Genomic DNA, 15,947 nt, shown 5'->3' on the forward strand with positions numbered 1-15,947 from the left:
ACTCCTTCCAGCTCCCCCTCCGCTGCAATCGACAACTATCTGGCATGCTCTCCAGACTAAATTGCTATTTATTCTTTTCTGTGGGTGTCAAAGCCCCAGTCTGGGTCTGAATGCTGCCTCTGGAATGAGGGGTCCATGCTCGGCAGCAGTGCTGACACAACACTATTCCTGAAAGACCAGCTGCTTGATTTATCCAAGCCAAACGTCACAGTAATTGTAAAGATTTATATCAATGGGGAAGAGCTGACTAAGTTCCCCAGCTATCAGATCTGACAGGCCCAATATGCGCTCAATCGGTCGTCTGCAACGCTAAAGGTTGCCAGCGGCTTGACCGAAAATGTCCTCCGCTATAATGGAGGAGAGGCCGACCCTCTTGGCTTTGTGTCGCCCCTTGTGTGGCGTGTTGGAGGTCATGCCTTCAAGGCTGCGGTTTGGCTGGGCTCGGAATCACTGCGCAGGTTGCACGCAGATTGGGATTTTGCCTGTTTTGTTGGTCCAATATAAATGCGTACCCATGATACGATTATTATTTTGAATTAATGACGAAGGAAGCAAAGGAAGGAAGGAAGGAAGGAAGGAAGGAAGGAAGGAAGGAAGGAAGGAAGGAAGGAAAGAAAGAAAGAAAAAAGTGAAGGTAAAACGAAAGAAAGATAGATAATTGTAGACTTCTTTAAGGCAAAGTCTCAGGTTGGCACTTGTGATAGTATGAGTCAAACTTTCAGATTGTAAATGATTAATGTACAGAGTCATTTCGTTTATAATATAATATTGTGTTGACAAAAGACATAGCAAAAACCAACGACATTTGTAATGAAGGATATTTAGTGAATAACTATCTATTCAGGGAAAAAGTAAGGGCAATTTTTCTTCTCAATAAGCCCAAATGTAACTACTAAAACAGTAACATGAAGGTGTCATTCAAAACTCCTACTTAGAAAACACCACACATTCACACACAAAACAAAGGTTACAGAGGTGGAAGCTGTTATTTTCTCGAAAGTACGGTATATCATTTATTCAACACAGTCTGCCTTTCCGTGTGAATCCATCTACAATTTTCCACTTTTTTTTTTTACAGAGCCAGATATGAACACAGTGCAGGAGGCAGGCATCTGCCGCAGCTTATAATGGCTATCGCAAATGTTTCAGTAATTCTATTCCAACTGAAAAACTTCCCTCCCCTTTAGAACACCCCCAAATTACCTATGGAGGGGAGCACTGCACTGCTCAGCCTTCACTGCAGTTGCAATTTTCCAAGCTAGGAAGAGTGGAAGGAATCCTCTCGTGGGCTCGCATAATGGAAGCAAGAATCCAGTCCAACAGCCAGCAGGTTATATGGAAAGATGTGAGTATGATTAGTTGGCCATTTGAAGGATGTGTTTCTTATGGTTTTATGATTGTTTTGGTGGAGTATTTCAACATCTGTTGATGAGGTGTGTTTGTTGTTTTATTGTGGTTGATTATTTGACATTCTGTTTATTTTAATTATTGGGGAATTTAAAAGGGAAACAAAAACAAAAAATAATATGTACTTTGGCAGAATATTGTGTTGTGTTGAAATCATAGCTGGAAATGACTGAAGAGTTTCCTTTGAGGACTCTTTTGAAGAATAGTGTGGCTGCATAATGGGTGCATTGTACGGGACTTTCAGAGTTTTCCATCTGGTCCTTCACCTCCTGCTCCTCCTCGTCCTCCACCTCCTCCGGCTCCCCTTGATGTCACTTCATTCCCTCTTCCTTCTCTCGCCTCTTCTTTCTTCTCTCTGCACACTCTTATCTTGTAGCTCTTATTGCCGTGGAATATATTCAGCCGACTTAATTCCAATTTTGAGTGACTTTGTCTTAATTTTTTATAAACCTATATACATAAATATTTATATATATATTTGGAGGTCAAGGCTCTCCTTTACCCCAGAGACCTGACCCTGACCACAGCATAAGTAGTTAGACCATACCACTCCAAACAACACAATTAGACAGGTTGCACGGACTTAGAACTCACATACCGACACAAAGAAGTCAATACCAATGGCATTTTCCCTGTTGCTCTTCAGAAGCAGTAAAGTAGTTCAATACAGAGGCGCAGGGCACCTGAAAGCTTTCAGAATGCCCTATTAAATTGCTTTCCCTGCAATAACTTGAATGTGGGGTCGGGGTCCCTTGTCCTTTGAATACAGTATTTCATGGAGGCTTGGATGTTGACAATATGATGAGACTCCCTGTAATCAACTAAGTTCCCATTATTTTCAGGGGTCTAATTGCGTCATCATTTGGAATTATGCATGCTGATAACATACTAGGTGAAGATAGTGATGAAGCTTTATATTTCAGAATATTCAGAATCGATTGAGGTATAGTATGGTGCAGGTCCTATCGTTGAGGTATGCTATAGTCCCAGCCCTGAAATGGAGAAGTGTGTCTCCTCAGTGTTATATCAGCAGGATGTCCCATGAGCTTTGCATCCCAGGATGAAAAAAAAGACGCCAAGGCTCCTCAAAAGGAACCATCTGGCTGCCAAACCCCCCCTCCCCCCCAATCCCACCCCCACATGAATGTGATCCTAAACCTGGTGTTAGGGTCTCAAACCCAGCCCCCCTCTGTCTACGTCTCCGTCCCTGACTGAATTTCTCTGCTCTGTCATTTCATCTTTCCTTCAATCCATCCCTCTCGACTCGACTCAATGTCTGTCGGCTCGGTGCCGGTCTCCCCCCTCCCCACCCCCGCCCTAGTTCTTGTAGTTTACGGCGGAGCGAGGTTCAGTGGAGGCTCAGGTTCGTCTTTAAGTTTCCACTGCGCCTACAACCTGCCTGAGCAGAGGAGTAGAATTCCGCCACCGGTTTTCCCTTTTTTTTCATACTTGGAGAAATTCCCTCTGCAAGGAATTTCGGGCTCTCTGATTACTGCCTTCTGTTTCCTATAAAATGTGAGGACTGCTCTGGGCTTTGATCCGCTCCCTAGTCTGTGGCCACTGTCTTGCGTTGCGTTCACGAGGATAATTATAACACACGTCCCTTGATTGAATTTAAGTTTGGCATTTGTAACTATGGCACTATGGCAACCTACATTCTTGAGTTTATGGTATTCCACAAAACAAAAAACCTTCTCGTCTTCAAATTCTTTAAACACCACCATATTTGATTGTAGGTCAATAGAGCAATTTATTGTGTTTGTCTGTTCAAGGAAGAATCCACATGCATCATTGTTATTATTAGTATAGCTTCATAGTGCAGATATGAAATACTAGCAGCATAAATAATTGAGCTAGGAAAACAATTTTTATATTTTCTTTGGCCGCTCTTTGCTGAGACCTTCAAAAGTGCTCTAGCGTGAATATAACATCTTTAATTTCTTGCTGTTGGAAGCGATGGTGAACCAAAGCCTTTCTTTGTTAATTTGTTGCCTGCAGCTCGGGGAATCGACTATAACAGAGGGCGAGATTTAATTGGCGGAAAAAGTTGAATACTGCGAATGTGACCTTTTTATGGGCACAGAAGAACTCTCCTCTCCCCACCGCTTGGCTCTCCGTAGCGTGGCATCCATTATATGTTTATCATCACCGCTCTGATGGGAGATCGCTCTATTCCCCGATGCGTCACGTGTCCTCAAAGTCAAAGTTGGATTACGTGCATGTCTGTTTGGTTGTAGCGTTCATCAGAATTGGTCGCACATCTGGAAAAGACCAGATAGAACCACTGTGTGACGCTGGTTATTATTGATATGGTGTTCACGAGCTCTAAAGGAAGACCTGAATCTGAAGGGACAGCTTTATGCCTGTCATACCGGGGTGGCATCGGGTGAGGAGACCGCATGCTGGGAACCCACAGCCGCAACAGACCTACGTTTGTGACACTATACGTTGTGTATACCTTGTGGGTCATTTTACATTCCTGCCGCAGATCGAAACGGGGAAAGAGAAGACGGCGCGGTTCCGAACGTACCGGCGCCTCGCTCTGATCCTCGGGCTAGTGGTCCTGGCTTTGGCCGCCGGGGTCTTCAGCCTGAGGTACTTCTGGGGTCCCAACCAAGCCAAGGTAAGACGGTTTAGTCCCCCACTGTTTCTGCACCGTCCCTGTATGTGTAGATACGTGTTGTCTTGATATTTATGGTGGGGATGTGCCTCTGTCTGTTCCGGTGGGCTGACCGCGGGGGTTATCGGCCCAGAGTCCCTTCTCATGCTGAAAGTTTTGTGGCCAAACTGACATTTTATATCATCTTTTTTTGTTCTTTTATTTGTTTTGCAAGGCTGGATGGAAGAAGAGGAAAAACTAACAAAAGGAATCATTGCAAAAATGGGGGGAAAAAAAACCTGGCCCAAAATAGGTTGTTTTTTGTGGACACGTCTCTGTAATTTTTTATCCAAAACAAATCACTGGGCTTAAATAGTTGGACATTTCAGTCCCCCTCCCTTACCCAGTGATTTAGTGTTTATTGACATAGCAAACACTTTTGTGATGCCGGATTCTTAAAGCCCACTATTGGGTTTAATTGCCATTGACCACATTTCTGGGACTGGGACCAGTCAGACATTGGCAAAATAAATGCGGTTAACACTTGTCCTGGCAATTCATCTGGTAAAATCCAATTCAATCAGTTTGATACAGAACATTTTCACTCATCTGCTCAGCCTTGATTTTCACAGGATGCCAAAAAAAGCCAATCTACTCAAGCCTCCAGCAACAATACATCGATAATTTCTCGTCTACAATTTACTGCTGCAAATGAGAGAAACATTCTGGCAAATATATGATGTCTGCACTGAGCGAAATGGGTGAGTGAAGCAATGCAGAGACATCTTGTAGCCTCATGATAAAATTAAACACGTCTGCACCGTATATCAACAGGCCAGTAACGGCTTTAAGAGGCAAAAACACCTTCGTAACCCGAGCAATAATTCCCCTCGTTGGAAGGATATCGCCAGCGGTCAAGCCAAATGCAACAAGTCCTCAACGGACAGCATGCACAGCATCCCACACGCTATAGCGTCAATAATTAAACTGGTTGAGTCTATGCTACGTTTAGGTTAGCCACGGTTCATCGCTACTTCCTGTACCGACACCATGCCCATGTCCTCTCCTTTCAACACAGATATAAATCACCTCAGAGCAATCTCCTTTGTCCTTGTTAAATATTTCCTGTGCGAGGTGGAGCAGTCGTTATTTCCACTTTAACAAGCTGTGATCATTCTCACGTGGTGTAAAATGCGGTGATGGCAGAGGTTGCTGAGGCAATGCACATCAAACCTGTGGACCCTGCGCTCTGCATTAATGGGGTCTTGAGAAGGAGGCGCAGTCATTGCCCTCCATCAGTGAGTGGAGATTGAGCCACTTCAAAGGGGAGAGAGTGCCGGCTCTCTGAGAGGACACCCCGGCTGCAGATCTTTGATAGGTTGGGCTGGGGACACCGTTCTAGGATGGAAGGGCGGAGGCATGGATGGAGAGATGGAGGGTTAAAATGGCGGAGGGAGGGATAGATTGACAGATGAAGGGTTTGATTGCAGATGGATGGATGGGGGACGGCTGGATATACATTTGGGTGGATGGATGTAGACGGAAGGTTGGATAGATAGATGACTGGTGGATGGGGAGCAGATATCTGGATGTATATAGATGGATTGATGGATGGATAGATAGGTTGATGGATGGATGGATGGGCTGAGAGAAATGGCCAGACATAGATATTTGCAATTTACCTTCAGGCCTCAAACATATGCCGTACATCCTCCTACTCAAAACATAACGTGGAGTCAACTATTGTCTTCCTTCGTTTTGACATTCTGCGAAACAAAATCTCCCTCTCAAAATGCGTCCTTTGTCTCTCAATTCTCCATGCTACTGAAATGAATAAAACTGACCCTTCTGTTCTCAGAGTCCATACCATGTAGGCGTTAGAGGGAAACATAAAGCTCGTTAAAACAGCTTCACAAATCCCTTCTACTTCCTTTACAGTGTAAACCGCCGTGGAGAGGTAGCCTGCTCTGTGCATTGTCTTTCTGCCTAACAGGGGAGCCACTTGGGGACCCATTTTAATTACTCCAAACATGTGTAGCTACACGATCCTCATGAAGAGAGTTTGCCGTTCTTTCTCCAGCCCGTGTGTTTGATATAGTCAGGCACGCCTTGCTGTGTAATTGAATAATCTGATGCCTAGATCGGCTGCACGCGGGAGCCTTTGGCTCACCGAGGGAAAGAACAGTCCCACTATTTGCTATGTGCTCATTATTGTTCTGAACCACAATAACTCACCAGGGGATTAGCCAGGCGTCCTCAATTAATTCACAGGTCAGAAACAGTGGATATCTGCAACACCGTTAATACTGCGCCTGGCCAAATGACTCAAGTGTAAGTGGTAACAAATATATGTTAAATGAACACTCTAATTTTGATTTATATACAGAGTTTTAAAAAAAAATATTCAAGTAACACAAGGCCTATTTGCTCTTGGTAGTGCCTTTGTTTCATTAAGCAGAATAAAGTTAACTGATGCGGGTAAACACAACAAATTGTTGACGCTGTAAACTGGCTTCTACTTTTTGAAATAAACATTGAAAAAGCGTCAGAGTTTGACAGCGAGCCAGGGTAGACGGAGAAATACCCAAGTGACTTCCATGAGGGAATCTCCTGAATATTCAAGCAGTTGTCTTTGTTCACCTTAATGGTTCATTCTCTCTCTAGCTTTCTTCCCGTCTCCGTTCCCATGGTGGACGCCGTTCTGACGCTCAGCAGCATTTGAAGAGCTCTGTGTCAGTACTGTTGTTCCGTAGAGGGGTGGCATATAGAATATAGTGGCAAATAGCAGAACGAAGTGGGGAGAAATGGGATATAATATTTATGAGTCGTTTTAATTAGTGTATGTTCCCATGAAAATAAGAATGGTTGCATTTTCGCTACCTCAGAATGAGCCCTTTGTATAATCATCGGGAAACGATGATATCAATTTGGCCTTTGGCCCCACAGCTTCATGGTGGAATGGAGGAGCTGAGGGGGGGGGGGGATATTCGGCTGGTGGCAATCTGCCCCCTCACCACTAGATGGCACTAACTCCTACACACTGCCCCTTTAATGAACGATCCTGGCCCCTTCTCAGCTTCCAGCGGTCATGGGTGGAGGTCATTCCCAAGGCCGTCGCTGCTGTCTGTTTATAGCTTATAATAAATCAAGTCTTAGCAGTGTCTTCATTGTTCTGCCGTCACCACGGGACAGCGGACTGAGAGACTGTGATTGTGATATCATCTGTCTTCCAGTCATGCAGATTTCGCATCCCTCTCCTTTGTACTTCCTTGTCAGCATACAATATGGTGGATTCTAACTTTGATGGGGAGTTATCACCGACAGAAGGCCCTTCACCGAGCCCGGACAAGCTTGTAATCGAACACATCGTGACGCTCGTTCTCCGACGTCCTTCCACTGGAGCTGCTCTTCTTCTTCTGTGAGGATGTTTAATTAAACCACGGCGAGATTCTACATCATGGTTTTTATTCAGGCAAGAGTATAAACGTAGAGGATTATGGGAAAAGGGGACGGTTAAATTTAGTGGCAAGCGGAGTTGAAGTCTACAAAAGCTTTCTCAAAGTTTTGTCACATTGTCTTCTTCTGGAGGGTGTGGGTGGGGGGGGGGGTGAGGGTGGGGGGGGGGTGGGAGCTGTATTTGGGAAAATCCACGCCGGAGCGACCTGTTGGAGCCATTCACCGTGACATACTTCGTTTTACACTCTGCTTTTTCAGTAGCAATGGGGGAAAAGTGCAGCGTGTACATTTACATTTTAATCGCTGGTGGGACATTTTGCCTTTCCAATCCGTGCCTCCTTTGCCGCCTGCTACAAATACAGTGCATCTGGTAAAGTGAGACACGAAAGCCCCCCCGTTACCCTCTCTCACCGCCCACCCCAGCCCCCATCACCCGTTTCCACACAGCGACAGCCAAGCTGTGTGCTATTTGGAATGTGATTGCACTTCACTTTCCCTCCCGAGTCACTTCTGCAGTCGACTCGTGGAGCATTCACCATCACATTGTTGAAATGCGCCCCAAGCACACTTGCAACATCTACTGTAAACATCATCTTTTTGCATGCATATTTTGAAAGGTTCGGTGCTAATGCGGGGCTTCGCTCCCCCCCAAAAAGGGCTACCCTATTTTGAGGTTTAGAATGTCCTGCATCTCAACTAAAAACATATGTGTTAGTTTATTTTATTTTATTTTTCTAACCATTGCTGACTTATCCATTAGTATAGTGTACACATTCATAAATGCATACACATTATATACATAGATACACACATATATACATATACACGTGTACACCATACGATTTAATGTATTTATTGCTGACTATCAATTAGTCAGTCAAGGGTTTTCTGTAAGCATACTGTAGACTGTTAAATTATGACTTTAAACCTAAAGACTGGTCTTGCTTGTTCAGCTAATTCATCGGTGCATCAATATGTATGTTTAAAATGTTTCTGTGATGTGCCCAATATAATTGGGATAAAATACTGCCTTTCATATCTTTTCTTTCATTTCAGCAAAGAAATCATTTAAACCCTCTCTTATCGAGTTATTAACAGCTCTAATGACAACATCAAACTCATCGACACAACTATACATTTCTCGTGGTAATTCTTAAGCTTCCAAGTCATTATCCAACACTTCAGTATACTGCGTTATACAGCCTAAATCATTAATTAATGGCAGAATCAAAGAAGAACTAGGCATGCAAATCAACAGCCAATTTCTCAACCTCTCACAAGTAGGACCACAAAATGTGTGTGCATTGGTCTCTCCATAATCGCCTTATTTTGTGTTCCACTCCGAGGCGGACCATGAAAGCTGATGACTGACTGGATACCCCAGATGCTCTTGTGTTGGATGGAAACAGGCCTGCCTTAATAGTTGGGATGACATGGGCCCAGCAGGAGAATTGGCTGTGGTACTTAACATTCACAGCTGAATGTGCTGGGACCGTGAAGGGTATCTGTCACTGAGAAGTCCCCAATTAGGTTGTTTTTCCACTTTCTTGGCCAGTAGTGATCCACTGACAGGGTGAACCACCCAGACCCAATATAGTTTTTTTCAGACCATACCTGATATTCACCGATATTTACTAATTAGGCCTACTTTAAGCTCAAAAGTAGGCCTAATTAGTAAAACTATCAACATGAATCTAGTTATGACCTGCACTATTTTATACTACCACTCTAACCCCTCCTTCCCTCCTGAAACATGCTACAAGTGTTCTGTGGTCACACAATGAGCCATAATATCCATTTAGCCTATTTTAAGTGACTCCCCGCACATTACGCACAGAGCTTTAAACATACGTTGAGTCATCTCTGTGGTTCACCACACGCCCTCCCAGGCCGGCTAAATCAAGACACGTCAAAGTGTCCTCCATCCTCCTTCGTCTCAATTATATTGCGCATCTAAATCATCATAAAGGCACCTCTACAGACCAGCCCGGCCACTCCCTCGGCGTCACCTCCTCCCAGGTGGCCCTGACTCCCTCCCCGGCGATGGGGTGGTTTTCAAACGAGCAGCGCACCAAGCGGCCACGTCCGCTGCAGAGGGCTTATTCACAACGATTGTTTCCTTTAAAATGTCAGCAACCTCCACCGATTCGTTGCAATGAGATGTATAGTGTAGCTCTACTTCCCCTAGACCCCGAGTGCCCCCCCCCCCACCCCCCCCCACACACACACACACACACACACACACACACACACTGACATACTGTCCCTTTTAAACATCCGCCTTTCTGGAGCACAATGGCGGACACGGAGGTGATTGATTGCCACGGAGAGTTCAAGTTGTTTTAAATGTCAGGTGTGATTAGTCATGTGTATAAGTATATATACCCTCGCTGGTTGGAGGGGAACCTCCTCAAATTAAGAGCAACGGCTGCCCGTCGTGGGCGAGAGTCGCGAGGGTCTCACATCACACGCACGCCATCAGGTAGTTACTCAGGGGGCGCAGAGAAAAAGTGGGTCATTACACTTGTTTTACTGCATGTAATAAGCGGATAATGGATGAGAACGTCTGCTAGTGTGTGGAGGAACGGGAGCGGGAAACCGAGCCGACATCCGAAGTGTACCTTTTAAAACAGAGGCATGTTGGCTCCCGGTTTGGAGACGTCTCTGAAGGAATGATATCCCTCATGCAGGCGTGTGTGTATTTCCCAGACTCAATCCCGGACGCGAGTGCCAAAGGCTACTTAAATCCAGTGTTAACCCTTGAAATTATCATACGTAAAAATGTCAGATTTAATACCTTCATTGGTATTTACGTGGCAACATCGGTTAAATGGGTTTGTGTTAAGTAGCATGCCCTTCTGTGTTGACATTGGAGACTTGGTCACTGGGAAGGAATACTAATCACGGAATAACAAGCACAAACGTTTTCAACTTTTAAACATTAAAGTAAAAGGTACATGTAACAACAACAAACAGGCCGTTTTAAGTGGATGGGAAAAGTCTATATCCCAGAAATGTTTTGTCTTTTAAGTCAGTGTCCTCATGCCAGATCCTAGCGAAGTCAAATCCATTAACCATTGAAGTATTTCAAGACTTTTGTGACAATTTTCATCACATTCGACTTTTGCTTGGGTCGTGTTATTTTTTATATTTTAGATTGCGGTTTACACATAATTGAGTCCTATAAAACGTATAAGAAAAACCCTGACATGGTGAAACCATTCAAACTCTATTTTAACAGTAATATTTGCAAAGTGAGACGGAAATTCATTGCAACAAAGGCAAGCAACATTTTTTTGTCAGCTTCAAAACAGTTCCAGGTACTCACACGATTTCAAACATAAGAATCCGGGGGAATCAGGGTGTTTAGATTGGTAAATTAGACCGCTATTCGAGGCATGCTGTACACGTGGGAGCCTCACAGATGATTAGTTTACCATACTCAGCCAAAACAAAAAGCTAGAATGTCACGAGAAAGTATAGAGGCCAGATAACAACGTGACTAAGGAGTTTCACAGAACCTACACCTATTACGCCTTCATCTGATCTCAACATGAATCGAGAGAAACTTTTTTTTTTGTACATCAAGGTAAAAGCTCATCTTTTGTTCCGCGATTTTTTTATTTTTCTAACACACCAAAGAAGTGTGGTGGGATTCGTCAGAAGCTCTCAGTGTCACTCATTTAGAGCAGAACGCTCCCAGCTGTAAAACATTAAACAAATGGATGTTTAATGTAAGTGCTTGGATGAGCTTTCTTATCAAAGCAGTCTAACCCTAGCCCCCTCCCCCCCATCCGAGCTCCATTAAACGCTACACACCACACATTCAGACTCGGTAATGCTGTATGGCTTCCAAAGGCATTGTAAAACAACTGCCAAGTTGAAAGAGCACCAACTGAAGTATGCACCAAAGAAAACTATTTCTGCCGTTAACACCGGTATAGGATAAGATAACACTTAATGTTTTTTTGCTAATGTTCAGCAATTAGAGGAAACATTCACCCACCTACCAAAGTGCTTTGGCTGGATCCCGCAGAGATCCTTCCACCGAAGGCTCGGGTTCGAGTGCTAGCTGGCTTTTCGTTTTTGTTTGCCAGCATCTCCTAACTAGGCTCGCTTCCACAATTAACAGAACCACAGAAAATAGTTGGTTGTAATTACAAAGCACACAACATTGAATGCCTCACAAATGTTTATATTTAGAAGCCCTCATTGAATTTTTTGTTCCTTTCGTAAACTTCTGTAACCTCTTTCTAAAATGCAAGCAGCATGTGTAGCCATCTCCAAGCCAAGGCTAAATATCTGGCTGCTATATTTGGTAAAAATTGCTCTCCATTTATTTTAAGCGGCAGGACCAGATTTTAAGATATGCTCTGAACAGCAGTGCCTTTGACAACAAAATATGAAGTTGGGTAAAGGAAGTTACAATAATTAATGTTGGCATGAATCATTTCAGACACAAATCATCTTTCACCTGCCTGGTATGTTCGACCACAGGGCGGCGATAGAGAGCGAGCTGGCATGTCATCGTCATTATTCAATTGGTGCATCGGTTGCAAGTGTCTCGTTTGAAATAGCTCCATGGCATCTCTATGATGCTCAACATTAACATCTGAAAGTCCAAAGCCTCTCTCCTCTTGCCAGTCGCTCTGGCCCGACCCAATGGCTCTGCATCACCGCAGCCTGCATGCATTTAGCCGCCACCCCACAGCTTCTGTTTATATGCAGCAGGACTTTGAACTTCCCTCCATCTCAATCTCCCTCCCTCTCTCTCGATCCCCTTGCAGATATATACTGCATGTGTGTCATATATGCGAGGCCTACTTAAGATATCTGAAAATAAAAACAAACATCTCATATACTACGTGAGTATTATATCAGACCAAGCAACAAGAGAGATAGTATAGATATTACTACAATGCTTCAGATATAGTGAGCGTATGTTCACACATGGTGACCCAGGATCTCTATAAATCCTCCTTACAAGTGATTATTCATCGTACCGCCGTATCGCACTCTCTTAGTCACGGCTGTTCTGTATCGTTTCATTACCTCAGCGCAACACTTTGCTTTGGACACGGTGTTTCCTTCCCAAGTTTCCCCCCTCCAAGTGGGGGGGGGAGAACGCACACTAATTACTCCGGTTGAAATTGAGCTAACTTTAAATTTCAAGAGGTTTTTGCTTCAGTAGTGGCAATTTTCCGTGTGCCTAACAGAGATGTTCATTTTGTGCCTTTTTCTTCATTTTATTTTTTCTCCTGAGAGATAGAGAGAAAAAAAACGGCAAAGTCTTAATAGAACAACATTGCAAACCAAAGAACAGCCCTGGGGAGACATTAGCCGTTCTCATGTGGCCGCCCATGTGAACAGACATGATCTCACTGTGAATATCAGCCCCACTACGGCTCCAGCTACAGCTGGAGGACAAGGACCAAGCGGGGCTCCTCCATCTCTCCCACTCCCACTCTGGTGGAGGGAGAGAGAGAGAGAGAGAGAGAGAGAGATACAGAGAGAGAGAGATACAGAGAGAGAGATACAGAGAGAGAGATACAGAGAGAGAGATACAGAGAGAGAGAGATACAGAGAGATACAGAGAGAGAGAGAGAGAGAGAGAGAGAGAGAGAGAGAGAGAGAGAGAGATACACAGAGAGAGAGAGAGAGAGAGAGAGAGAGAGAGAGAGAGAGAGAGAGAGAGAGAGAGAGAGAGAAAGAGGAGCCACTCAACCTGCACTCTGAAACTTCATGAGGAAAATCTCCTTCTTCCTTCCCTTCTTCTTTCGAATTCCAAGAAGCAACTGTATGAAAATGAGAACCCTCTGTCGACTCAGTGGCAGTGGCAGGGCTGCCAGGAGCTCATTTTTGGTCGGTTGGTTTCGACGAGTGGTGGAAAATCAGGGCTACAAATGAGGCGTTGTGCTTTAGCACGACGGTCCCACACAGCAGCGAAAGACGACAATAACTCACCGAGCCTTTCCCGAGGACGTTTGCAGCTGACATTTTCCCCCCGTCTTTTTTTTGGCGGGGATTTTGCATTGGCTTCTGCTTCCTCGAATCCCCCCTCGGCTACAAAGCAATATACAACCTGGGGTAAAGGAGAGGAAAATCAATGTGCAAATGCACTGGCACCACAAGGGCTCGATGGGGCGAGGCGGTCGAGGCAGAGGGAGCCCCCTATACATGCAATATTTGGCGAGACAGTCTGGGGTGGAACAATTGATCCGCTGCCAATCGTTTGCACAGATGGCTTGAGTCGGGGCTCCGCAACGAAAGCGGCGCAGGTATATTTTCCGGTACTCGCAACACAGATGATTACTGAAATATATTTTAAATAAAAACGTCCATGGAGACGGGGGTCTGTGCCTCAGTGCTAGCCTGGCCCTGGACTAGGACTGATCCTGGACCAGCGCGCACCGTGTCCCGGCCCTCCTGCAGCCTGTGTGGCCGGACAAGAGCCTCGGCCTATTATATGAGGCATGCTGCCCCCCCGCTCACTGCCTCCCCCACACCCCCCCCCCCCCCCCCCCCCCCCCCCCCCCCAACAGTCCTACCACCGCCCCGCTGGGACTGACAAGCATCCAGTTCCACCTCACCGGAGCCTCTATCTGCCAGCCCCCCAAGGACAACCGAGGGAACATATTGTCATCACATCATCCTGTCTATTTGCACAAACACGCCAAGCACACACACACACACACACACACACACACACACACACTCAGACACACTCATGCACACACTCAGACAGGCAGAGTCCCGACCACAGCTCAGTCACCTGTAACAATATCAGCGTGACCTTTAGCGTAATGTTCTCCAGTGGGCCGCCCCGGCACTATTCACACCAACAGCCACAGGCTTTGGGGCCCGGCCGGTGGCCTCTCATTGGCTCCCCGAGCCCCTATGTGGGCCTGTGTTAGAAACCATCTGGCTGATGGTTGTTAAGGACCACCTCAGAGAGGACCCGCGAGGAGGGGAGTAAACAATGCACTTGCGTGTGCATGTACATACACACACACACATGAACACACAGACACACGCATACACACGCACACGCTCACACAGCCATACACACACGCCATTGTCTGTGACCGCTTCCAGGATGCGATTCGCCAAACACTCCCCTGCCTGAATGTCTTCTTGGCAGCTGAGATGGGAATCCTTTATCTACTGTACTACAGGGAAAGGCTTCCTGTGATGTGAGAAAAAACTGCTATTCTACTGTGAACTGACTATATTGTAGTGTAGGGGTTTTATTTTTTGCCGTCGTTTGTTTTGTCCTCTTTTTGAATACGGAACTGTTTTCGGTAGCTGGTGCAGAATCATTTGCGTTTCAATTTGAATGCCAGATAGTTTTGAATATAACCCTCAAGTGCTCAGCTCCAATATGCAGCCGTGCCCTCATGCCGTTCGTCCTTCTGTGGTGAAGGGATCCTTGTAGTTTCGCTCACACCAGTGGGAGTCATCACTGAGCTCCAGACATTGGAACAAAAAAATCTGTTCTCCTTGCATTGCTTTAGTTTCTAGATAACACAACGTTCAACCAAAGAGAAGTCCCTCGTGGATCAATAAGTAATGAGTTGTCTTGAGGTTTTTCCTTCCTCAGCTTTAAGCAGCCTTGTTTTGGGCTTGTTTTCTGCCTATCGTGCCTCTTCTGCTAATTTGGTGTGCAAAAGATAGAGAAAGGAATTAACAAGATGTCTTTCCAATTAAAGGACATAAAAATGGGTTATTATTGGTAATTAAATTAACAGCCAGTGATTTTAATAAGGGCCACAAGGATCATCATTAGTGATGATTGCTCTGTTCCTAACTTCTGGTAAAGAAGTGTTTTAACGGTAGCACCCGGCTCTACGTATACACAGAGGTCCAGGCGTCTGCAGATAAAAGCATCCACGTCAAAAAAAAGGAAAATTAGGAGGGCCGAGAGAGGCAATTTATTTCTATTTTGAGAATGCCAATTACAGTGCACAGCGTCCACTTTGGATATTGAACCAGTTGAAGTCCTACTGCTGTAATACATTATTATACATCTCATCCCTGTGATGTGGAGAGAATCTCACCATAGGATCTTCATCCAAAGTGATGGCCTGCTGTAAATGGTATTCACTGTTCTCGTAAGATCAATACTCTCCCAGACACCACCTCCCCCCCCCCCCCCCCCACGCCACCAACGCCTCAACCTTTATGGTAATAGAATCGAAAATGTTCAAATCGAATTTTAATCCACCACACAGACTTTGAAATTGTTTAATGGCCCAATTTATTTTCCATAACAGCTCAATTGACACTTAAATACCAAGCCCTGGCCTAATTTAGCTCTGCTGCCGCAGCGTGGAGTCGTAGCTCTCGTCGAACCTGGAAATCGTGACCTATGTTAATGAAGATTTTATATTCCGGTACCATTCCGTAGGTGATCCTCCATTAAGACTTATATCCCACGCGGCCGTTATTACCGCGGTCGGCATCAGACGGCGGGGAGAAAGCATTT

At 45.1% G+C, this 15,947-nt stretch overlaps 1 protein-coding gene across 1 annotated transcript in view; it reads left to right on the plus strand.

The window, feature by feature from the left end:
* Positions 1-1,224: 1,224 nt before the first annotated feature.
* The window catches only part of tnmd (tenomodulin), a 34,056-nt gene continuing 19,333 nt past the window's right edge, over positions 1,225-15,947 (plus strand). The window contains exons 1-2 of the mRNA XM_056600832.1: positions 1,225-1,345; positions 3,896-4,030. Of these exons, the coding sequence (XP_056456807.1) occupies positions 1,298-1,345; positions 3,896-4,030 (183 nt within the window). The 5' untranslated portion in view covers positions 1,225-1,297. The remainder of the gene's footprint in view (positions 1,346-3,895; positions 4,031-15,947) is intronic.

Source organism: Gadus chalcogrammus, chromosome 10 (genome assembly GCF_026213295.1).
Source record: "Gadus chalcogrammus isolate NIFS_2021 chromosome 10, NIFS_Gcha_1.0, whole genome shotgun sequence".
Lineage (NCBI taxonomy): Eukaryota > Metazoa > Chordata > Actinopteri > Gadiformes > Gadidae > Gadus > Gadus chalcogrammus.